The 26517-nt window shown below is 34.7% G+C and overlaps 3 protein-coding genes across 3 annotated transcripts; 1 reads left to right on the plus strand and 2 right to left on the minus strand.

The window, feature by feature from the left end:
* Positions 1-11406: 11406 nt before the first annotated feature.
* Positions 11407-13668, plus strand: LOC131874292 (uncharacterized). Its single transcript, XM_059217590.1, has one exon. The coding sequence runs from the start codon at positions 11407-11409 to the stop codon at positions 13666-13668; it is 2262 nt and encodes a 753-aa protein (XP_059073573.1).
* A 7839-nt stretch (positions 13669-21507) lies between these two features.
* LOC131072048 (zinc finger CCCH domain-containing protein 19-like) lies at positions 21508-23451 on the minus strand. The gene is made up of 3 exons (XM_059217591.1): positions 23440-23451; positions 22676-22871; positions 21508-22595 (listed from the first exon to the last, which is right to left on the minus strand). The coding sequence occupies exons 1-3, from the start codon at positions 23449-23451 to the stop codon at positions 21961-21963; spliced, it is 843 nt and encodes a 280-aa protein (XP_059073574.1). The 3' UTR covers positions 21508-21960.
* A 443-nt stretch (positions 23452-23894) lies between these two features.
* On the minus strand, positions 23895-24420 carry LOC131072050 (uncharacterized protein At5g08430-like). The gene is made up of 3 exons (XM_058008080.2): positions 24251-24420; positions 24105-24155; positions 23895-23975 (listed from the first exon to the last, which is right to left on the minus strand). Exons 1-3 carry the CDS (start codon positions 24395-24397, stop codon positions 23895-23897), a joined length of 279 nt encoding a protein of 92 aa, XP_057864063.2. The 5' UTR covers positions 24398-24420.
* Between the last annotated feature and the right edge of the window lie 2097 nt (positions 24421-26517).

A 26517-nucleotide genomic window follows, 5' to 3' on the forward strand; every position in this document is an offset into this window, starting at 1 on the left:
ATATATATATATATATATATATATATATATATATATATAATTTTCTACGAATCAAATAATTTTAAGGTTGTATTAGTAAAACGATAAATTTAATATATTAACAATTAATTATATATTTTAAACTTTTCAAAAATAAAGTATATGTTTAAATTTTGTGTTTTTTAATAATAATTATATAATAGCATGTAATATATAATTACACTTTCCAAAATCGTATGTGGATATTTCAAATTCTCTCAATTTTATACCCTATTACCCATTGCTCCCTCTCACCTAAGTGATTTTAGAATATAAATTATATAAAAAATTTAATAATGTAATTATTTAACTTTTAAAATACATATATAGATAATGTTGTTAATTTTTTTTATATAATATATAATTAAGTTATTTTAAGATACGTATGTTTTAAAAGTTAAATCATGACATTAAAATTTTCACATAATATATATCTTAAAATCTCATAATTATATATTATATAGGTTATAATATAATAATTATTAAAATAAATAAGAATAAAAATTAAAAAAATCAAACCTATAAATTATTTTTAAAATTAAAAGTTAAATAATCACATTACTATATGATATACATTATATATTTTATAGTATAATAATTGTTAAAAGAAATAAGAATTTAAATTTTTAAAAAAGGCTTAAAACATATCGCCTAGTTTATCATTGAAAAATACTATTTTTCAACTCTTCTAGAAACTTGTAAGAAAATGCAAGAGAAACGCATGAGAAATCTAATGAAGTAATTTTAGTAAAAGTCTCCTTTAATAATAGGTTTAATTGAAAACATTTGATTTAATTTCTTAGAGCATATATCACAAGGGCTTCACTTATTGAACCTGGGTTATATCACGTGTGTTCATGGCATACTAAAGAATCCCCCTATTTTCAAAAAATATTGCCCTGAACTCCTTTTTTCTCACCCCCTCCCAATACACAGCTCGATTTAAAAACCCCCCTATTTTCACCAGATATTATATTTTTTCATAGCTCGAATTAAAAACCCCCCCTATTTTCACTAGATAGGCAATATATTGTTTTCAATTTTCAAGATATTAAACCCCTCAATATGAATGCACGTGATATAATATTGCCTAGCCAGTGAAGCCTCTATGGCATATATCTAACATATATGTAATCGAAAGCGTATCTGACGTCGCAGTTTTTAAATATAACATAGGTGAAAAAAGTTATGGAGTTTCCTCTCGCGTTTTCCCTTTCTCACACGTTTCCAAAATTCTAAACACAAGCCCATCAGCCTGTATAGTACCGTCTATGGTTTGGCTAGCAGGCTAGAAGAACATATAGAGTAGGCTGGAAGGCTGGGCATACATGGTAGATGTCAATGGAACATGGCATGGGGATGCAAATAATCCCTGGGATAGCTAGTGTCCAATCGTATAAGAAACTTTGGGATCCCAAAACCAAACATGGAGGGAAAGGCATGTTGGTGATGAAGGGATGCCAATATGTTAGATTTTTTGGGAAGGGATGTTTGGAATGACAAGGATGGGGATGAATGGATGAACTTGGAAAGCTTGAGGTACACAAAGGACTTATGCTTGTAGAAGACTTTTGGGCTTTGAGGTTTGGGGAAGAACAAAGGAATGGTACCAGTGGCAGGGAAGCCTGAAGAATCCAAAAAGTTCACAAATTCAACCATTAGAAAACTTGTTAGATTTCAAAGTTTAAGGGTCAATAGTGCTAAATAAACAATATGAGGAAGGGAAACTCTTAAAAGTAGAAAAGACTAACAAATGGCACCTAGTGACTTTACATTTCAAACTTTGTATGAGTGGAAAAGAAACCCTAACAATTTGAAAATCCAATAAATTCCACACTCTTGGTAGTCTCACAAGGCTTCCAAGTGAGGTTTTGAGAATGATAGGGAATGTAAGCTAGCATATATACCTTTGAAAGTCCGACACTCTACAATGGAAGGGATGTATGAATTGGAGTTCACATTTTTTTAGATGTACTCTTTTTCTCTAGGTGCACACTAGAACACCATGCTTAGCCAAAAAAGATTATTTGAGCTCCTCAAAGATGTACCCTTCAAAATGAAAAATTTAACCTCAAATTTGCCCCCTTGTTTACACACACATTTGTTGGATTCTATCTTTCCTTCACTCAAGTGCAAACTTGTCCTTATGAAATTTCTGCAACAATTTTTTTTCTCTATTGTAAAAAATATATTTAAAAGCCTCATTTTATATCTAATTATATGGATATATAAAAACAACAAAGACATAAACACCATAATCTTATCTTTAAAACTTTTTTTTGTATTGAGAAAATTATCTTTAGAAGTCTAAGACTTTTTTCCAACAAAATCTTAGATAATGCCAAGATATAAAAATAAAAATGTTGAAGGGAATAATGAATAAAGGGAAAATAAAATCCTTAAAAAAATAAATAAAGAAAAAAAGATAAAAGTAAAAATAAAGAAATTCAACCTATTAATGGGCCTTATGTGTTCATCTAGTCGACAAACCTCACAAGACTGTTATGTGGACAAAGCTGGAGGATGGATGGAAAGAGATGAATTTTGATGGGTGATCTAAAGGTAATTTGAGCATGTCAGGTGCGAGATATGTAGCATAGGATTGGTTTGGAAGTAGTGTTGCATTTAGAGAAAACAAACTAATGAACATGACAAATAATGAAGCCAAAGCTCAAGCAATTATGTTTGCACTAAATATGGCTAGAAGATTGTCGTTCTCAAAGCCTCATTTAGAGGGAGACTCATTTATCATTATAAATGATATAATCAAAGGTTAAGCATTAGCTTGGAAATTAAATAAATATATTAAATCAGTAAGAAATTCTTTGAATTCAAAATTACCCTTTCGTTGAGGGAGGAAAATGATGTGGTGGACAACCTATCCAAGTGGGTGACTGCATTTAATGAAGATTAGACCATAGAGATTTGGGAGGATCTAAGGAGTATTAATTTTGAGGAGAGGTGGCTTATAGACATGAACATAGGAATAATAATGAAAGATAAAGGCTATTAACTTAATGTGTCTCAGAAATTTATGGGAAATGAAATGAAAGATTTTAATAATGTTCATAAGACTAAATAGTCTATGGGACCAAAGATAACATCCTTAAATTGACTTCAAACTCTTTGCGATTTTGGATCTCCTACTATTAGTTTTGATCAAGAGGTTGGCAGTTTGGTTAATTCTATCTTCCTCAAATAATTGGTGCATGTTATCGACCGTTAACCCATTTTTGTATTGTTTGTGGATATCCTCATATGCTATGCACTCCATGATGAAGTGCCATTATGTTTCCACTGCCCCCTTATTGCAGAATATGCAAGTTCTTTCTTCCCATGTTTCCTTAGGTATCTTCCACCTACTGGTCACACATCTAAGGTGATGTGATCTCGTTCTCAACTGTGCAACTATCATCCCTGCTTTCCCTTTAATAGCCCCTAGATACATTTTTTCACCGTGGTCCTTTGTTGAGTTAAACTCTTTGATGTAGTAAGTTTTTTTCCACCCAATCTGTTTTGACCACATGGCATTTCGAAATCTTTCAATAACATAGCTTTTTATTTCACTATTGGTGCTAGGATATTGATGCAACTTGATGTCCCACTTGTTCATCCAATTGTTATTCTGCTTCATCCAAGTTTTCTTCCTCCTATCTAGAATCTCTCCCACAACTATTTTAGGCTAACGATGTTTATCCATGTTATCAACCTTCTTTAAATAGCATATTAGTTGGATTAATGCCAATGCTTCCAATGGGAAAGTACATATTTCAGCTAACAAAATTTCATATGGAACCGTGGTTTTAACTTTGAGGTTGCTTGTTATAAGATGTTTCTGGATCCTTTCTAGTTGTCTCCACTTGCAATTTGACATGCTACTTCCCCACACTTCACACCCATAAAGGAAAACCGGTGTGACCAACAAACCAAAGAGAGTTTTCCTAGTTTTCCAATCCCAAAATTCTACTTTTCTGCACCTATTTTGAAGTGAGTATGAAGCTTTCCAACCTCCCTGTATCCGTTTTGTTCTACAAGTCTCCCAATTGAGCTTATAGTGAAAGTCAATCCCAAGATATTTGTATTCTTTCACTATTTCCAACGGCCTGCCTTCAAAAAGAAAGGTGATTTGTTTATCTTTTCTTTTTAATGAGAAAATCATTATTTTGGTCTTGGTGATGTTCACTTGCATCCCAACTTCCTGACAAAAATCTTTTAAGGCTTTGAGATGTTCCCTAACCCATGAGCTGATTTTGAAATTAGGATAAGATCATCGACATATAAAATTAGTTTCACCACATACCCAACCAACTGAACACCATCTCCTTCTGTCTTGCTTAACCATGCTTCTAATTTATCAATGTATAGACCAAAAAGTGTGGGAGATAGAGGGCAGCCTTGCTTAACTCCAATATCGCTGCCAAAACATTCTGACATACCTTCACTTGTTCTGGTTTTAGCTCTAACCTTCTCATACAGTCTATGGACAACAACTCTATACATATCTGATATGCCTAGTTCCTCCATTCTGGGCCATAGTTTGTCTCTAAGAATCATATCAAAAGCCTTCTTGAAGTCCACAAAACAACAATAAGCTTCCTCTCCTTGAGTATTCCACAAAAATTCAATCAAGTGTCTAAGAGTGATGCAATGATCAATGGCAGAGTACTTTGATCTAAATCCTACTTACCCTTTTGCCCTCTTACCTTCCTTTTCTGTCCAACTGTTGATCCTTTGTTCTACCATGCTCCCAAAGAGAGGATTTACCATAATCGTGTGATAGTTAGTTGGATTATTGATATCTCCATTTTTAAAGAGAGGGATGACCACACTAGTTGTCCACTCCACCAAAAAACCTTTCTGATTGACGTTATTGAAATTTTTCATTATGGGAGGGGCAAGAGTCTCAATCCCCTATTTTATGAATTGAACATGTAACCCATCTATGTTGTGTGCTTTACCATTTGCTAAATTCTTTATTCCTTGTTTAATATTATCCATTGTGAAGAGTTTCATTGTTGTGTTAACAATAGGTGGGTAGTCCTTCTCGTGAATCCTTTCATAAAGAAGCCTAGCATATTCCAACCGTTGTGCATCTGTAATACAGTTTTCGGTCTTCTTTTTATAAAGTTGCAGTTCCTTCCAAAAACCTTTGGGATTATGCTTTCCAAGAGAGATTAGTTCATTCCTTCTTTCTATTACATATTTTTCTTTTTTTGATTGCACCAATTTTTCATATTGTTTCTTATATTCTTTGTCTATACCTCTCTCTTTTAGTGATCTCTTGGTTGCCTTACATTCCTTGTCATACCATGGGTTTGCCGGAAAAGTGTTTGTAGCCCCCAACTTGGGGTGAAACCTTTTGCATGCATTCAAAGCCTTGTGAATGAGTGGAATCAGAAAACTGCTATGATTGTGGGCCCCTATCTTGTTGGATGCATTATCCACTTTGTTCTTCTTTAGATATTGAAAGTGTTGCTTAATTTTAGCACTAAAGATTTCTATGTTCTCTTGATTTATGAGTATTTTGTCTTTGGGAAGAATTCTCTTTTGCATGTGATGAACCTACCCAATGCATTGGTTGCTTGAAGAAATGCCTATCTTGATGACAAGAGGTGAGTGATCTGATTTCATCTCCATAAGACATTCACCGATATCAAACTCCAACAATCTAGAAATAAAATTTTGTATACAAATCACGTAGTCCACCACACTTTTACCATTATAAGTATTGCATGTGATATCTCTTGATCTTGGCCAATCTCTCATGCCATTGCAAATGATCATGCCTAAGAAACTACAAAGACCAAGTATTTATGCCTCGAACTGTGTCACATTGACATTACCATCTTGAGAAGTTCTTTCCCAGTATTGACTTCCACCTTCCTCCAACCATAAAGGATTGTTTTTCCCTCTTTCCTCATTGACTAGGGACGGATTATTTGTTGGCATTTTGTGATGATGTGTTTGCACAAAAGGATAAACTGCAATATGATTTGCAGGCATACATAAGCAACTTTAAGACCCCATATGATTCTTTCACCACATATGGGCAAACTATTCACCGGTACCAGCTTCAGTCTGCTAAGATAGAGGTGGAGATTAGTAATAGGACAAGAGATTTGCAGGAACTTCAACGGGTTTTATTACCCAGACTGCAAATTCTTCAGAAGTGCTTTCTCAATCTAGAAGCTTTAACGGTAACTCAAGAGATGAGTACAATTGATGCCATGGAAGAACAAGTATCACAGATGTAGATGGAAAGTGAGGTGGCTACCTCATTACTTGAGTCATGGTCATTATCCATGAAGAATTTTATGCAAGATTTTAAATCAGTTTTTGATAAGTTTCACTCATTATTGTCATAAACACTTATATATTTTAATGATAATGAGAAACAGGGGTTATTCTGCAGTACTTTGTCATTGTTGGCAAAGGGGGAGTAGTATCTAAAATTTTGGTGAATGTTATGTATACTTTCTTGTTATTTCGTTAAGGAAGTACAGTCTACATTGTATTTTCTACAAAAAGGGATAGTGTATATGCTTAGGGGGAGCAATTATGATTATGGCATATTTTTGTTGTAAAACACTTAGATGTCAAAATTTTCCTAAGTGTTGCCATCAATGCCAAAGGGGGAGATTGTTGGCATTTTGATGATGTTGTGATTGTCATTGATGGACACACTTTTTTTTTATGATCACTTCCCTATGTATGAGTTATGCTCAACCGGTAAATTGTTCCAACCGGTATTATGTATTATAGTCTTTAGACTATCGGTGTTTTGCAGATGGTGTTTACCAGTCACAAATTGACTGAAGACCCAAAGCGGTATGAAGACCTCAAGCAGTTCGAGGATCCCAAAGCGGTACGAAGGAACAAAGTGGTAATTAACATTTTTCCAGTCTTCCTTATGACAATAGGTAAATAGTAAAATGTATGAACTGGTAATCGGTAATGAACTAGTACTACTCTGTGATGAGTTACCAACTGGTATTTCTGTGATGAGTTATCATCCACCGACACTTTGGCGGTGATTTTATGTCGTGTTACCAAATGTGTCTAGATGCACTGAACCTAGGAACTTGTAATGTAATCCTATTGGACCGACATGAAATCAGATTCCTTTATAAGGACATCATGTCTAGGGTTTTAGTTGTTGATAGGGTTTTAGTGCATGAGGGTTTTTGCATGTGCGATCATAGAAGAGAAGATTAGGCCTGTGTGAAGAAACAAAGTGTGAAGATATTGAAGACTGAAGTAATGCTAAATGTGCATTAACAATGAGCTATCAAGGATCTAACCAACCATACTGTGCTAGTATCTAGATCATCTACTTGTTGATTACTCATATCTTCGACAAGTCTGAAACCCTTAACTGGGTAGGCCTAGCAAAACCTTTGTAAATCCTCTAACAAGGTGGTTCACAACTGTGAATCTGAAATCCTCTCACAAGCTAGTCTTTAACATGACTTATCTCCTAATAGAGATCTAGATTCCTAACAGGATCTGTTCTGGTGAAGAACATTGTATGACCTTAACCGGTCTGGTTTCTATTCTGCAGATAGTTACTTGTGAGTTTCTGCTCACCGTGGTTTTTCCCATTTGGGTTTCCGCATCAAAACCTCTTGTGTTATGGTGATTGTGCTCTTGTGGGTGAATGCCTTATTTGCTGTTTGGTTTGTATTTGTCTTAACTGGTTTGTTAGTAAATCTGTTATACCGATTAACTGCTAAACTGTTTAAAAGTTTGAGTTCAGTATTTTTTGGTATACTAATTCACCCCCCCTCTTAGTATTCATCATTATTAACTGCCCTTGCATTAAAGTCACCCATTAGCACTATGTCTCCAGGTTTGTTGAAAATAGGGACATCATTTTTTACTAAGGCATAATATGAGTTTTCATTGTCTAAATTTCTCTTCTTATAAAACTTTGAATTTTTTGGAGCAAAGTAGCAAGCAGCCAATCTAAAAGTTACCCCATTATCTCTTATTTGCAGCCATATGTATTGTTTATTAGTGTCTTCTTTTTCAACTTTAACAATTCCTTGCCATTTCTCATCTATTAGCATTATAACTCCCCTGTGACCTTTGCCTGTTTCACTCCCTTCATTCCAAATTGAAACTTTCTTAAATCCTTAGAAATATGGAACTTTACAACCATCATGTTCATGTGTTTCTATAAGAAGGATAATGTCTTTTCCTTTTGCTATGGGCCCCAATCCAGGTCCTCTCCTCCAAGGATATCCTCTACAATTCCAACTTACAATTTGCAAGTATTCTTGTGGGACCCCTATTCCCTATTTCTTGTTTGAAAAACAATTTCTGATTTGGGCTTTCCTATTCTTTAACCATGCCCACTTTCCCTCATTTCTTGTTGTCTTCACTTTCTCCCATTCTTTCCTTTGTTCTTCTTGTTGATCAAAGGTCAAATCTTCATCTAAGTAAATGTGTGTGCTTCTAAGTAACCCTCTATTTTTTGGAATCATGTTCTTATCCTCTAAGCTTCTCATGGTGACTCTTACATGCTTATCGCTTCCTCCATCTATCTTCGTTTCAATCCTGTTGGCTTGCTAGATAAACCCTATCCACTTCAACTTGTCTTTAAGGAAGTCTCTTGTTAGGATGCCAATTCTCTCCTTCTCATCAAAGTCTCTTAAGCCTTTAATTATAATGTTTGCAACCTTGCTTTGTTTATTTTTTTCTTCCCTTAGTTGTTTTTGATTTGTTTTTCAATGATTCATTTCTGCTTACTAGATGGTCCACTTACCACTTACCACTTGTGTCCATGACTTGGCCTCTTCTATCTATTCTCTTAACTGATTTTCTTTGACTCCATATCTGCTAATGCTGATGGAATCTCCTTTATTTGCATTAAGTTTTCTCCTCGCTCCATTGTTGGCTCCTTGTTTCCAGCCGATCTTGGAAGTTGCTAGGAAAGTAGAGCATGTCTTTTGATTGCATTTGAGAATTACGTTGAACATTTTATATCACTGCGATGGTGGTATTTGCAGAGTGTAAGAATATGGAAGTGAATTTTACTCTACTCACAAGGAAACAACTTGCTTTTCTAGGAAAAATCTTGAAAGGGAGGTTGTAGAACGTCTTCAAATTTGAACACCCAATGTTTTTACAGATAGTCGACATGATGCTGGGAGAGGAGTATATCAAATCTAAATATCGGTGTTGCACAAATATTAGCATTGCTTCGTTGTTCTTGGCTTGGTGTTTAGAGTTGGGTGGGAAAGAGGAAGTGCATTAGGTAATGAAGGAATGTGTAAAGGAAGAATGGACATATGGTATGGGTGATTTTTTAGCAATGGAAAAACCTGGAGAAGGGTTCATCGTGTGCCATAGAGACTGCATGTTGCGAAGTTCACACTGCCAGTGTGGCATTTCCTTCTTTGGAGTGCCTCAAGTGATAAAAAGGAACACAAAGAAGAAGCCATTGAGTGGGTTGGAATTTTCTCAAAGAGTACCTTCGCGACAAGGATTGAGAGCTAAAGAAGGGACTAGAGGCAGAGAAGCGCTTGAAAAAGCCCCTGAAGTTCTCGAAGGACGTGAGCGAAATTTCATAGGAGAAAAATTAATCAGTATGTTGATTGTTTGGGATGTGCAGTAATTTTTGGCTGTGGACTAGTTATTTTGTGAATTGTAATTCTTTAAATTGTATGTAATGGACTATATTCGTAGTTGTAGACAAAATGATGAAGGGTGGTAGTGGATTATTGTAAATTTTTGAAATCTAGTAGTTACACAGAGATGGGTAGATTGTAGGATAGTAAGTAGTTTCGTACAAGAGAAGAGTTTGTCTATTTTACTGGTGGGTTGGGCCACAAATCTTTAATTTTTTATATTTTATGTATATTAATATAATATAAATCAATATTCACTGATTAATTCTGGGTCACTCTCAACTACAATAACTATGAATTTGGCATTTGCTCTATTTATGCTTCGAATGATCCTAAAGAAAGAAGTTCCCTTTGGGAATGGATGACTTCCCTCCCCTGCATTCCTTGGGTCATTCCTGGAGATTTCAACATGGTTGAACACTAGGACGACAAAGGTGGGGGCCTCCCTTTTGCTTGGAAAGATATGGAAAAATCACATTGGTTTAAGATGAAAAACTCTCTGCAACTTTATGACCCTCTTGCTAGCAATAAAAACAATAATCCCAGGCCTTGGTATACTTGGTGCAATCATCAACAGGGGAATGATAGAATTTACTCCCGTCTCGACCGCTTTTATGCCAACAGAAATCTTTTCTCCTTCCTCCCTAATGATCTTGGTAACTCCGTTCTTGTTACTCCCTCCACTCTGTCGGATCATCACCCCATCACTGCATCTTTTACCTTCAACAGGGCCCCGATTAGACCCAACACTGCTAATCCCAAATTTCTCCTTAATGTTAGCCTTCTTAAAGATACTGATCTTCTTGCTGCCATCCACATTATTAACATCATTAATAAGACCAATTTTCCGAAGGATTTAAAGAGGGACATTTGGAATAGGAACATCCCTGCCTGGCAAAATCTGCTCAAGACCATTGGTCAAAAGAAAGCAAAGGACTTCCGATTCACTGAGAAAGCTCTCTCGACTGAACTAACTAAGGCAGAAGTGAATAACCAAACTAATATCACCGACCTTAACTGTACTTCTCAGGTTATGAAAGCAAAAGACGCCCTCAGAAGACACCTTGTGACTAAAACCAGAGGTGCTAAGGTTAGATCTCGGACACACTGGCTCCAATATGGTGACCGTGGTTCCAAGTTCTTTTTCAACCTTATCAAACACAAACATTATAATGAAACTATTGAAAAGATCATCCATGAGAACCATGAAATTTCGGACATTGGTATGATCAAGTACACTTTTGCTCAATTCTACCATAAGCTCTTCTCTTCTGAAGATATGAGGGAAGCCGCCTACCTCAGAGATCAATGCAGAATTCTTATCCCTAAGGTGGTCTCCTCTGAAGATGCACTTTGTCTTGCAGAGGATATCACTTTAGGGGATATCAACAATGCCATTAATTCCCTCAAAAATGATAAAACTCCTGGCCCTGATGGCCTCCCCATTGAATTCTACAAAGCTAATCAACACTAGATTGCCAAAGACCTCCTCGAAATCTACAATGAAGCTTTGGCCCAGGGATCTCTTGGTCCATCTATCAACAAAGGCATTATTAAGCTTATCCCCAAGGATGGAGATAAAGCTCTCATCAAAAATTGGAGACCGATTACGCTCCTTAATGTTTCCTATAAGATCTTTGCCAAGATTCTGGCCACTAGACTTGCTGGAATTCTTCCTAAATTCATATGCTCTACCCAAACTGGTTTTATTAAAGGTAGGTATATCTTAGAAAATGTCCTTACTAGCTGGGAAGCCATGAACTGGGCTTCTCAGTCCAGTCAGAACTCGGGCATGTTACTCCTTGACTTCGAAAAAGCATACGATAGGATTGAATGGAGCTTCATTCACATGATGCTTGAAGCTTTTGGTTTTCCTCCCTTCTTCTGCAAGGCTGTCAGTATGCTTCTCCAGGATGCTTGCGCCCAAATTGACATTAATGGCTCCCTGTCTGATACCTTTCCCTTGGGAAGGTCCATACGGCAAGGCTGCCCTTTGGCCCCTGCTCTCTTCGCCATTGCTTCTGATGCTCTATTTTATCTTCTTAGAGATAATACACTTTCCCCTACTGTCCAAGGCATATCTCTCCCCAACAATGAGGAGCTCATCAACAGCCAATTTGCTGATGACACGGCTATTTTCTTTAAAAATACTGCTGATAACTTTGAAAATCTGCAATCCAAGTTAAAGATATTCTGTAAAATTTCTGGAGCTAAGATTTCGCATTCTAAGTCCATCTGTCTGGGATGGAATGAACACCCCCCTGAATGGTTTAAAAATTATGAATTCCAATGGGGAGGTCCCCAAAAGATTGTGAAATATCTTGGCATCCCCTTTGCCATAAATCCCTCACTGAAAGACATGTGGCTTTGGGTCAAAGGTAAAATCACTAAAAAATTGAATATGTGGCATAACCGTGCTATTTCCTTTGCTGGTAGACTTCAGGTCTGCCAAAAAATCTTATCCTCTTACAACATTTATTACTCCTTTGCGTGGATGTTTAGTAATTACCAAATTTTTGAGATTCAGAAGGCTGTTAGAGATTTTTTATGGTCTGATGGTCAAGGAAAAAAAAAAATGCACTCTGTCCAATGGAAATGGTGTTGTACTGATAAACTTACTGGAGGGCTGGGACTGAAAGACCTTAGGATCCAGGGTATATCCCTAGCCGCCAAATGGATCTTTCACTCCATGAATGGAGATGCCCCATGGAAGATTCTTGTTAGGAATAATATTGAGAGAGGCTTTCCTACTAAGGCTAAATTCTGGAATAACATGCCCTTTAATGATTTAGTCATTGGTAACTTCCCCATTTCAGTTCAAGGGTCGGAAGTTTTTAAATCTATCTGGAAAGCCTGGAATATTGTTAGACCATTTATTGTTAACAAGGGCTTTCATGATGATACTCAAATTTATGGTGAAAGGTCCATCTGGTGGAATCTTAAACTTTCAGGGAAACCCCTTGCTCTTCTACAGGGCTGTTCTGCCAAACATTGGGCCAGCAAAGGTATCATTAGCTTTATTGACATTTTTGAACATGATAATTTAATTAGCTGGGAGGAACTGAAAAATACTTTTAGTCTCCCAAACTCTCAGAAAAAAACTTATAACATGATTCTTAAAGCAACGCAAAATCTCCCTCCTACCTGCCATGTTGATTCTCAAAGGTACTTACAATGCAAATGGTCGGATGGGACCATCCTATCCAAGATTAAAGCTAATAACATTTACAAAATTCTTGCATATGATGATTCCATCCGTGGCCATATTAACAAAATCTGGTACTCCTCGCTGGATGTTTCTTCTTGGAAGAAGTTTTTCGTTATTCTTTGGAAAGGTTGGGTGGAACCCAAAATTAAATGCTTTAAATGGCTCTTTATTCTTGACAGACTTCCTATTCAGAGAAATAACCATGATAATAATCTTTGCAAAATTTGTAATCTTCCGGAAACCAGCAGACATATCTTCTTTGATTGTTCTTTTGCTAGAAATATTTGGAATCTTTTTGGCATATACTACCCTACTCATGTTTCCATTATTGAAATTGTTACTGGTTATATTAAAGGTCTCAAAGCTGATTCTAATATTTTTTGGAATATTTTATCTTCTAACATATTATGGCAGATCTGGAAATGCAGAAATGAAGAGAAATTCCAGGACACTCCCCGGGTTCTTACTGAGTTTTTTCTTAAACTCACATCTTTAAAAATTTCCTTGCAGGTGCACACCACTATGATGATGGATCATAAGAAACTTTGTAGATTTCTTCAGGACGGACATGCCACCTTTTTTGCTTTCGAACTCAAGAATGGACATGAATGGAGGAGAAACCTGGATAACCTTCAAGTGTTTGAGAAGACTTTGGATAAAGTGAGCAAAGAAATCAAGAGAAACAGAAACTCCAAGAAAGACATCTTAGCCATGCTTCCGGAAATTCCAAATAAGAAAAAATTTGCATGGATGGAAGGAGAACAGGGCTGGACCACCTGGGTCGATATCACTGATGGACACCTCCATTAGTGGTTTATTGGGCACCTTTTTTTGCTTACTGTTATTAACTCTAGATACTCCTTTCTTTTTGCTCTTATGAGCTATATTTCCGTTGGGGCCTTGTCCCCTTTTTGATACTCTGGATTTCTTCATTGTAATCTTTTTTTGATCACTTTATAATCAATACAAAAAATATTCACTGATTAAGAAAAATTAAAGAAATATAATAAATAAAAAATAAAAGTGAATTTTTCAAACAAAAGAAAACATATTAAAGGAGGAAAAGGAAAAACTAAATGTGTTTTTGTTTTTTGGATTTTCTTTTGGCAAAAGGTATTGACCATTATGATTCCTTCTACATTATTCACTCCCAATTTGAAAAGTTATTCATTTAAAAAAAATAATGATTTTGATTGATCTTTTATGAGATGCTAATCAAAGGTAAAATTTACATTTAGTTTGATGAAAAGAGGGTTTTCATTTTCTTACTTTTGGAAAGATAATGATGAGGATGCATGTAGAGCTTGATTTTGCCTATATATGTGTAACTTAGAAAGAGAGTTTTGGAGAAAAAAAGAAGGCGGAAGAGTAAGCAAGTATAATTGGAAAAAGAGACAAAACATTTAAGCTTAAAACAAGTGAAAAAAACTAGGAAGTGGAGAAGATATTGATTGTAGTTTCACCTTAATTTACCACTTAACTTTGGAATAATTAGCAACAGCTATTAAATTAATTTTTTATTTAAGGAGTTGCATTCTCACCATTAAAGTCTTTTGGAAATGTGACAAGTAGGGTGAAAATAGTAAACAACCCCACTATTCTAAGGTTATTAAAAAAATAAAATGATTGGATTTTTCATTATTGACTAAAAATAAGATGATTATTTTAGTATGCTAAGTTTTAATAACATGGTTCTCTTACCATTGATTAGCACTCTAATTAGCATGAAGAAAAAGACTTCCCATAACTTCAAATCAAAATTTATCCTATATATGTGTAACACCAATATGGGCTCTCTCATGTGAATTTAAATATTTTGCTAGTTATTTAAAATTAGCTTCAGCATAAATGCTTATATACTCTACCATGATTGACTCATAATCTTAACTCAAATCCATTTCTATACCCTTAACATTATGACTAGGAAATTGAGGCACTTGATGTAAAGATCCAAATTTTTTAAATTGCCTCTTTGTTTTGTTTCCTTTATTTCAATCCACTAAAAATTCACCTTTGTTTGAAAGAAATTATTCAATAATGTTATCTTCTTCTTTCCGAAGGCAAGTAATTGAATTATGCTAAGAACATACAAGTCCAACATAAGAATACTTAGCTAACGATTTTATGAATGTATCTTTAATACGATCCTCACTAGAAAAAGATAACTCCTCCAAACCAAGTTCCAAAAAACTATAAAGCACAAAATCAAAATGACTAAGAGTAGTCAAATAAGGCACTCTCAAATTACGAATATAACCCACATAATGTTCAAATCAATGCACCCATTTAGAAATGTACTTCTCACCACTCTGTCATTACAAGAGTTACAATATATGGAAGACACAACACACTCATCATGTGACTTTCCATGAGCACAAACTAAGGATCTCATTAAATAAATAATTATCTTCATATCCATCTTTTTTATTTAGAATAAGGTTGGTGTTAACAACTTCAACTTCAAGATCAATAAAGAAAGGAAGCAAATCTAACTGAATAGAAAAAAAATATACTTCAATTCCCTCACATACAACCACAACATCAATATTGCTTCCTTCATGAATTGGTCCACAAAAGATAATTTCTATGAGCTACAGCAGTATCCTTATTATCCTTTAGACATGAAGTGTCTACAAAAATTATTCTTGAACAATTTTTTCCCACCAAAATCCATCTCTAAACCTTTTGGTTTATAATCTAGTGCAAGAAAACTTACATTAGGATGGAAAACCTCACACTATGTGTTTATGCATACACTTAAATATTAAGGCATGTAACCACCTACGAGGTTATCAATAGAAGTAGAAAAAATGAGATAAAAATATAAATTTGGCTCACCATCCTACCTACTAATAATATTCTAGATCCTAGGAAAAATAGGTAGGGTAATTGACACGTGTACTTATCTCATTGACATTAATAATGAAATCATCATTTTCATAATTAAACGCCATTATTCAATATTATTGGGCACTTGTAGACACAATAATTGAGGTCATATTCATCATCATTGTATGATAGGCTATAGGTCAAATATAAATCATATGAAGGCTTAGACCTAAAGTCATCCTTTTATCAATGATTCATGATTACAAATTTTAAAAATAGGAAAAATTAGCAACATTTTCACATAAACAAATTTCTCTTATAAGAAATAATCTTGTCCCACCAAGAAGAGGAAGATAAGAATTTTTTTCATATACCTTGTGCTACTACTGCATCATCTTGACATTTGTCTTGAGTTTTACCAATACATGGTTGATTCAAAAAACTTTGAAATTATGATAGCAAAGTTCCCACCTCATGAAATGAGGAAATCCAAGTGGAGGATAAAGAACCACCCAAGTAAATTACTTTTGGTTCTTCTTATTAGTAGAGTCATCAATATTTAAAATCACCCAAGACAAGATCATTTTGGTTTTTTCCCAATAAAGAAAGAGTTGTAGGCTCTATCCTTTAGCAACATTACTCAAAGTGACACAATGGGAACACGGTACCTCAGATAGAGAGAATAACACACCAATACGAAGAGGAAAATTTCAAGTAAACACATAGGATTACATCATATCCTCTTCTTCTTTGGGCTCTATAGAACCTAGGTGGTATTCCCTTAATACCTTAAGATAGGACATAAATTAGAACAAGGATTAGAATAACCTTAATGCAATTAGGAACACGTCTACTAGACCTTATTAAAAATAGATATGGATAAGCATGCAAGAGTACGAGCAAAAACCTAACACTTTTTCCTCACAATGAATGAATTTCATTATGTTTCAAACACACTTACACCTTGTCAAATCACCATGATAGCCCTTTAGGTATAATTTTGACATAATGTCACTAATGTTATACACCTTAAGGAAATGGGTTATAAGGTGGGCATAAATCCTACCTACATAAATATCTTAAGATCCCATTCTAGAGCAACTCCTTTAAGATGTAACTAAATTTATTAAACTAACTAGAACATGGACAAGGAGTAGGACACTAAACTAAAACAAAAATAAAAAGATGCTGTGATATTTTAAATTTGGTGGTGGGCAACTAGCAACATATTGATGTCTTGATCATATTGGAAAGCAACATTTGAACTTTTAATTTTCTCACACAAGTTCATGTGCAAACAAAATATGGAAACCAAGAGTACATTCATGAACCATAATATAGTATCTGTGATTAAACAAATGCATTCTTATATGTAAACAAGAATATTCATAACAAAGTTTGTGTAGTAATCTATAATTGAACAAGGTGAACCTACATATTGTACTAGAAAGATTGCATAAAATACACTTTGATGCGTTGTACAACCCCTACATGAATCAAATAACTAAATTATTATACCAAACCAACAAGGGTGGCCCTGGGAATCAATAAACATACCCATCTCTTAAACTAATGTAGACAATCATAGAGATATTTGTGCCATGAAGAAACCTATGCATTTGATGTCTTTCCTTGACTTCTATCATCCACTTGACATGAGAAACTATACTAATTGCACCATTGATTGACACCCTAGAACATTTCAATCAACAATAGAGAGCACCTTTGTAGTATTAGAATGCCTACAACTAGCCAACCAACCAACTAACCACAATAAATTCAAAAATAACATATATATCATTACAACATCCTTAAATGGCCCAGGTGGGAAAATAAGCGTCACATATAGAGAAAAGAATTGGAAGCAGAAACACCACACCCACATATTAAAATCCATATTAATTCATTATCAGACAAACCCAAAACATTAAAAGATTCTTTCTACACTCAATGAGGTAGCTCAATACCTACTTATAGGCCTACAAATGTTAAGGTTTCCATTTATGGTATTCAAGTGTTCATACCCTTTTTAATCAACTTCATACAATTTCACACATGGAAGTGTGCCTTTGGGGAGTCCAATGGAATTACAATGGGATTTGAGTGAGTGTACACATCAATTATAATTAATTTCAACCATTGATGTCATCTTGGAGAGTGTAAGGAGGTATGTGGGCCCTTACATTCAAACAATGAGGTTGTAATGATTTGCATGTGTGAAGGGTGCATAAGAGTAAGAGGTGACTAGGAGGTTTATGAGATGATTCATACATGGACAAAGAAGTGGAGGTTAGGATCTAGAGATGCAAGGTGCATTATAAAACAGGTTTGTGAGCATAGAAAGGTATAATAGTTGAACAATGGGGTTTTGAAACATTGATTTTTTTTTGTAAGAGATGGGATAGAATGGGATACCCTAAAGTTGTATAAAGACAAGGCTTGATGGAGGATAAAATCTAGGCAGTTCTCTACAAGGAGTACAAAGAGGAAAGAGATTCTATAAACTTGTGGGAAAATAAGGGAGCAAGAAAATGGAGGAGACAAGATCAAGATTCAAGGAAAGACAAACAAGTTGCTAAAACCTTGAAAATATGTAGGAAACAAATAAGTAGAATTATAAATTCATAAAGTGATTGAAGGCACATGTGTTAGGAAGTCATAAACTCTAAAGAAGGGTATTCTAGCATGGGAAAGCCTAAAAGTTTTAAATTAGGACCCAATGGTACTTGGGGTTCATGAAATTTGAGGAAAAACATACTAGGAAGGGAAATCACAAAACCATAAAATGTGGGGAATTGAGAACTAAGGGGATTAAATATTTGAGGGGAAAGCATATTAGGAATAGATCCTTAAAATTTTGAAATCAATGCTTGTGGGAACTTAAGTTACAAGGGCTTGAGGGAAAGGAATGCTAACAAGAAAAATCTTGAAAGTCTACAAATAAGACGGAGAAAATTTGGGGAATGGAGAATTTGGGGAAAATTATGATGGCATGATAAAGCCTAAAATTCTAACCCAAAATTGGAAACTAACCCAACGACCATCATACTTAGATTTTTTTTTTTTGACATTTAGGCACATGGTAAGGAGATGAGGGGAGGCATAGCAAACCACTAATCAAAAATTAACTAAGGGGACCATTAAAGGAAATCTTTGATGAAATATTAGTGATATAAAAATACAACCAAGAAAACAAATAAAATGCATGCCCATAGAATACAAATTCATCAAGGTTGAGGAGCATAAAGCTGGAGATGCAAGTAAGATAAGTAATTGCATGGTGCATAAAAATTCTAAAATGAACTATAAGAGGTGGAGGTCTATAAAAAATTACAAATGTTGGCTACTTGCATGATATTTTTACAACCCTAAAGTATAAAATGGTTAGAAGGTAGAGTTTGATAAGTAATTTTTGGGAATTGTAAAATTGCACCTAATCTTTGAAATGTTGCAATGGTGTTAAAAGATCACCCAAAATACTTCATCGTTGGGAAATTTCACCACTCAAGTTTAAGACAAAGATTGAATGGGATGGGATTCTCAACATAAGATAAAGAAGCAATAGAGTGGCCCATTAATAGGTTTCTCAAACCAATTATAAATGATGGACCAACAAGACTGGGGAAACTACGAGAGTATAAGACATGAATAGTTTTTGCAACTTTCAACATGGTCCAACACCATGGTCTCTAATTGAACTACGAATGTACTAGTTGTAGGTATAGTGAGGGAATTTTAAAATAATTATCAACCTTAACTTTAGGAAATTATCAAAACAATGTTTAAATATCTTAAAGGAACTATTGAACATGGAATTGCATTTAGTGGGAGACTAGAAGAATCTATTAAGCTAGTTGAATAGTATGATTCATAAATTCAATAGAAAAGTGGAATGGTGACTTAAGAGAAAGGCATGCTAGTAATCTAGAAAGCCCAAAAGTTCAAAATTAGGGCTCGAGGGAAGTTGGGAAATGAGATTTGAATAAGAGGTATGTACTAGGAAGGGAAATCCCAAAATACTAAAATGTGGGGAATTGAAGACTTTTAGGGAATTAAAAAAATCGAAGGAAACACGTGTCAAGAAGAGAAATTTTGAAAGTTTGAAATTATCACTTGTAGAAATCAAGGTTTAGGGGATGGAAACCTTGAAAGTCTAAAATCAAGCTCTACAGAAAACTTGTGGAATAAAGACTTGAGGGAAAATCATGATTACATTAGAAAGCTTAAATTTTTTACCTAAGCTTGGAAACTGACCCAAAGTCCCTCGTACTTAAGGATGTTTTATTTTTAAACATGTAGGCACATGACAAGGAGATGAGGGGAGATAGAAAAATGCTAAGCACAAATTGACCAAGGGGCCCCATTAAAAGAATTCTTTGATCAAATATCAATTGTAGGAAAAATACAACCAAGGAAACAAGACATAAAATTTTGCATATTAGGGCATGTGCTAATAGATGGGAGCACATGAAATTTTTCACAAGATTTACACAATTGTGTAGGAATTCTACATGCCCTTAAAATACGAATTCATCAAGGTTGAGGGGTAGACAAGTGAAGATGCATGTATGATTAGTAGTTGTACCCAAGAATAAAAATGTCTCAAATGAACTATGAGAGATGGAGGTCTATGAGAAATATACAAATGTTGCACGCTTACATGAGAGTTTTACAACCCTATAATATACAATGATTAGGAGGTAGATTATGATAGGAAATTTTCAAGAATTACAAATTTGTACTAGACATTTGAAACTTTGTAGTGGTACTAAAAGATCATCCAAAATACTTCATCCATGAAAAATTTCATCACTCATATGTAAGATAAATACTAAATTGGATGGGAATCTCAACATAAGATACAAAAGCATCAAGTGGCCTATTGATGGGTTTCTCGAGTGAAGTTTCAATTATGTGCCAGTGGATATAGAACAACCATGGGAGCATAAGACATAAATATTTTTTACAAGTTCTTTCAACATTAGCCAACACCATAGTCTCTAATAGAACTGGCATTACACTAGTGAATCAATTTTCAAGCAATTGTTAACCCAACTTAGGCAACTATCAACATATTTTTTAAATGTCATCAAGGAACTATTAAACATGGATTTGTATTTAATGGAAGAATAGAAGATTCTCTTAAGCTAGTTAGATAACATGATGCAATTTTGATAAGCAACATTGATGACCAAATATCAACATCAAGATACTACTCCATAATAATGTGCAAGTGAGAAATAATTGATGACTACTCTTTCAAGCACAAAATTAGAATATACAGCAGCATGTTGAACCTTCAAGGAATAAATATGGTTGAGAAATTTATTGTAAGATATTGAAATTACTCAAACCCAACCAAGGATGTTGAGTTGTAATAATCAAAGTTTCATAGTGATGACAAAGAATTCAAGGTTTCATGAGAAAGCTAAGGATACAAAAAGTAGAAATATCATTTTCTTTGTGAACAAAATGAAAAAATTGTGTAGATGAAATAATGTGCAACAAAAAAGTAATAATAATTGATATGTTAATAAATACATTAAAAATAAAAAAATAAAAAATTATAAGAAATGATTTGATGTGCACCAGTAAAAATAAATTACATATAAAAATAATATTATATTTTAAAAAATAACTTTCAATACAAAAATATAGACATTAAAATAATTAAGTTAAAGTTATTAAGAAACAAATTAGATTAAACTTTTATATTGTAATACTTGTTTTTCTTTAGAAAAATTAGTCCATAATCAAACAGTACCTTATATATTCTTAAATATATTATTTTTTTATCAATTCTATTTTTAAGACAATATCTATTATAATTTGAGTATGCTTTTACTAATTTTATGGAAATTGTTTTTTTAACAAATTATAGACACATCATGTTAAGCAACACTTCAGAACAATTATGACCATCCACAATGGTACCCTTTAAGTAATTACGTGTCCATGGAGGAAATGACAGAATTCTTCAGCAAAAATCCTCGTAGTTTCTCAAAACATAGAGCTTGTTTTATAGTCTTTTTTCCTGAGAAGTTTCATCAGTGTTTCTGTCCATATAAAATTGGTTCAGGACTCCACGTTTGAAACTGAGCAGCTTATCATATTCCATATGGATCAGATATTCAAAATGGTTAATACCAGGAGTATCAAATGAACAAATCTTTCAATCATCTCCAAGGCTGGAAGGTTGTACATTTAATAATGAGGTTATTGATTGGTTTTCTGAATCTGTTAATACACTTCTGTTTTTACTAGTTGATGCTTCTAATCAGGAAACGTAGTTGCAATATTATCCAACCACAAAGACAAATCTTTTGATTCCATTCTACGCACCTTCACACTGAATCTTGCAGAGTAATCATTAGACTCTTCGAACAGATAGAACCTTCCAGCAAGTGCATCAGTCAATAAAATTGAGTCATCCTCGTGCTCAAATATTTTCCAAATCCTCAAATTTAAAGGCAAAAGGCCAGTTTTTTGCCATTTTCGAAGCTGTGCAATTGTAAATGGTCCTCGTACCTTACCTACACGATCCCGATAACGCCAAACCTTGTCTGTTTCATTGTTACCTGCTTTACTCCATGAAGGATGTTTCTTTGAGATGTGTGGCGTTGAAGATGAAGGTTTTTGCATATCATGGATTCTTTCTTGTGGCCCTCTTGAACTTGAAGAAAATGGAGTAGATTTACCAAATGGTTGAGAAGCGACTTTCATTCTGTTAACTTCCATTTTGGAATGGTCTTCTGCGCTCCATTCTTTTTCCACGATCTTGCAATTATTATCTTGATCACTGACATTATTTTGATCACTCTCCCAGTTAGAACAGCTCCAACCAGGATCATTTCCTTTCTGTTCATTCCTAATATTTTCTGAACTTTTGGGGGCTTTCTCCCAATTCGCTGCAAAATTAAAATGAGTTGGATTAGCAGTCTATATAAGGATATGAACAATAATATATGAAGTGAAATGTTTGGATTACCTTGGCTACAATTTTCTGGGTTTTCCTCCAAGTTCTCAATATCAGAGTCTTGTTGCAAGCATGGACCAGCAATCACTTTGGGTAACTCCTGTAGTATCCGAGCGCGCTCTTCAGGGTTGCTTAGCAGTTTGATCTTCTTCACATATTCTTTAAATGTGCTAGATGGAAAAGTGTTAAGGATTGGCAAGTGTTCTGACTGTTACAATCAACCCAGTAATGCACCAAGACTCATACAAAAACCAAGCATTGAGTTGGAAACAAATTCGGAATAAGAGGAGACCGATCACAACTCCGTCAAACAAATTTGAAGGAAATAATAAAACAAGCAATAGAATACTGAAATAAGAAACTACAAACGAGTAGTTCAAGTCTCTTCCAGCTTAACACAATTATAAAACAAATTCTAAATCTTGGTGCTCAAAAATTTCAATGCAAATGCATGTCATATGAATTATTCAATCCTCATAATGTGTACCACATAATTGACAATACAATCAAGTAAAATCAAGAGATTATCTTATTTTTGGAGAAACGTTCTTTTTAGTTTTAACCTAAAAGCATCGAATGTATTCAACCTCTTTCAGTTTAGAATTAAAGATTGAAAGGTATCTGACAAAATTTGCTGGACTGAAATCTTTAAAAATCGAAACAAGCAATAGAATACTGAAACAAGCGACTTCAAGTTAGCAGTACAAGTCTCTTCCAACTCAAACTCTCAAAAATATCTAAATCTTGGTGTTCAAAAATTCAATACAAATGCATGCCATATGAATCATTCAGTCTCCATTTTGTGTAACACATAATTGACCAACAATCAAGTTAAAAAAAATGAGATTATCTTCATTTTTAGATAAACATTATTTTTAGTTTCTAGCCTGAAAGCGTTGAATGTATTCAGTAAGGATTGAGAGGTATCTGCCAAACTTGCTGGACTGAAAACTAACTTAAATTATCCCTTAATATCATAAATTTACACATATCTAGAATTAATCCCTGATAATTTATTATAATATCAAGCCCTTGAAATTTTCTTGTTTATATTTTAAGAAAAAAAATTAAGCTTTAGGAAGGGATATATGGTACCAAGCCTTTAATATATATGACTGAAACCTAACTTAAATTATCCCTTAATATCATAAATTTACACATATCTAGAATTATTCCCTGATAATTTATTACGTTTTCAAGCCAATGGAACTTGCTTAATTACGTTTGAAATTTAAGGATATTGTTTTCTATGACCTTTCTCATTTGCTCGGTCTCTCAGGTTGCTCAGCTTCACCATTTCTGTTTCTAGCCACTGCATCATGAACAAGTAATTTCATCTTAAATAACGAGATAAATATTTTCCATCATTTTATATATTTGTGTTTAACCAAAATGATTTGTTTTGAGTACAGTTTCTGCAATTTGTTAATTAAGGACTTACATTCTTAACCTTAATTTCATGCAGCGCCTTAGCTGTTTTCTGAAGTTCACCCTGCCAATATTACACCAGGGTATCGACTATCAATGAACTGCAAATGTAAAATATATAGCATATAATTTTGGAAGTAAGCGGACGGACAAATTTACCACGGTTGGTTGTTTGATCAAACCGTATTTTACATTTTGGTGCAGTTGCTGGCACTCTTCCTGCAGAAAAAGATATTCATCTCCAGGTTCAAATGAATTACAAATATTGCAATTGTAGCTCTGTTGATATAATAATTTTGTATCCATAGTAATAAAATTATTCTGCTATATGCCAATAATTATGGAATGTGAAATTTTCATGACGGCTATGTCATTTTAATCTTGGTTTTGCTGGTAAGAGGCAGAGGAAAATAGAACCAAGACATGGAGCACAAATGACAGATAAAACAGAATGAAATAAAGCGTAACTGAAAATATGTATATTTATATAAATTTCAAGATATAAAATTTGGTTACATAAAGCAGAATCAAGGAGCTGCTGCTCACAGATTTCACAGCAAAATACAAAATCGAAATCCTCTCTTTCATATATTCTCATCTGCTGTTGCTACAGCTCATCTTTGTTTGCCCCTGTTTTTCTCATACATACACAAACACTGCCCTGTTATAGCTATTAACCTGCTGTTGTGGTAATGAAACTTCTACACGCTTCTCCATAAAAATAAAATACTTAATATACACATATTCCCAACAAAAGAGGAGGGAAAAAAAAAAAGCATTGAATGAATGAATGAAGCAAGATTTTAATGACATTCATGAGATTAATTCATGAGATTAGGGGTTACTTCTTAAAATAGTAGGGAGGCAGTTTATGGGACCGAAAACTGAGAACAACACACCGATCTTAAAAGAATGAATGGGCCGACTAATCCAGGAAGCAACCTAAGGGTGGCCACTAATCCTTGCTGATCAAATTTCTTTTGCTATGAATTTTGATCCAACTTTTAGAATATCTGTATATTTTTTGCTCCGCACAATCCATGATGTAATGCCATTCCGTTTCCATTTTCCACCTCCCTGTTTCACATCTAAGATGGTGTGAGTTAGTTCTTAACTAGGCAATTAGCATTTTTGCTTTCCATTTTATGTTTGCCTCTATTTTGTTGATATTCGATGTGTTGGTTCTCCAAATAATTTTTCAGATTTACCTAAGAGTTAGCCTTCCTCTATCAACAGAGATATGAGATCATTGGCCAATTAACAAGGATTACTAATAGGATAAGTAATCCCTCTACTCTTCAAGCTGGATAAGTGCACCAAGATGGTGAACAAAAAAATGGCCACATACAAAAAAAATATGAATTTTTTCATAACCCGTGCGTGTTCTGGAAATTCAAAAACGTGTTAGGCTTGGTAACACCAAGCCTAGCCAAAAACAATTAAAAAAACAAAAAGTTTCTCAAAACCCATATGGATTTTGAGGAACATTATATTTTTTAGAAACCTGTGGTTTATGCTTGGCCTTAGTTCTATATAACCCGAACTATGAACCAAATAGGAAGTGGAGAGAGAGAGAGAGAGAGAGAGAGAGAGAGAGAGAGAGAGAGAGAGAGAGAGAGAGAGAGTAGGGGGTAAGAAGAGAGGGATAGAATAGGATAAGGAGAGGGGGAGGGAGAGAGAGTTAGAGACAGAGAGAGAAGGGGATAGGAAGAGAGGGAGAGAGATAGGGAAAGAAAGAGAAGGGGAGAGAGAGAGAGAGAGAGAGAGAGAGAGAGAGAGAGAGAGATTAGGGGGGGAGGGGGTAAGAGAGAATAGGAGAGAGAGAGAGAGAGAGAGAGAGAGAGAGAGTAGGGGGAGAGGGGGTGAGAGAGAGAATAGGAGATAGGAAGAGAGGTAGAGAATAGGATAAAGAGAGGGGGAGGGGGGAAGGGGGAGGAAGGGCAGAGATGGGGAGAATAGGGTAAAGAGAGGGAGAGGGAGGGAGAGAGAGAGAGAGAGAGAGAGAGAGAGAGAGAGAGAGAGAGAGAATAGGATAAGATAACGAGAGGGGGGGGAGAGGGGGAGGGAGAGAGAGTTAGAGACAAAGAGAGAAGGGGATAGGAAGAGGAGGAGAGAGAGAGATATATATTAGGAAAAGGAGAGGGGAGAGGGAGAGGGAGATTGGGAAAAGGAGAGAGAGAGAGAGAGAGAGAGAGTAGGGTCAAGAGAGGGGGAAGGGGAGAGAGATAATAGGATAAGATAATGAGAGGGGGAGAGAGAGAGAGTTAGAGACATAGAGAGAAGGGGATATGAAGATAGAGAGTTAGAGACATAGAGAGAAGGGGATATGGAGAGAGAGAGAGAGAGAGAGAAGGGTAAGAGATAGAATAGGGGATAGAGAGAGAGAGAGAGACAGATAGACAGAGAGGATAAGGAGAGGGGGAGGG

This window comes from Cryptomeria japonica, chromosome 3 (genome assembly GCF_030272615.1).
Source record: "Cryptomeria japonica chromosome 3, Sugi_1.0, whole genome shotgun sequence".
Lineage (NCBI taxonomy): Eukaryota > Viridiplantae > Streptophyta > Pinopsida > Cupressales > Cupressaceae > Cryptomeria > Cryptomeria japonica.

Coding starts and splice junctions, on each gene's coding strand:
- LOC131874292 (XM_059217590.1), top strand. CDS start 11,407: ATGAACTGGGCTTCTCAGTCCAGTCAGAACTCGGGCATGTTACTCCTT.
- LOC131072048 (XM_059217591.1), bottom strand. Junction 22,596..22,675: donor CCCAGAAAATTGTAGCCAAG/GTAATCCAAACA, acceptor TTAATTTTGCAG/CGAATTGGGAGAAAGCCCCC.
- LOC131072050 (XM_058008080.2), bottom strand. CDS start 24,397: ATGGATACAAAATTATTATATCAACAGAGCTACAATTGCAATATTTGT. Junction 24,156..24,250: donor TGATCAAACAACCAACCGTG/GTAAATTTGTCC, acceptor TAATATTGGCAG/GGTGAACTTCAGAAAACAGC. Junction 23,976..24,104: donor ATGAAATTAAGGTTAAGAAT/GTAAGTCCTTAA, acceptor TTCATGATGCAG/TGGCTAGAAACAGAAATGGT.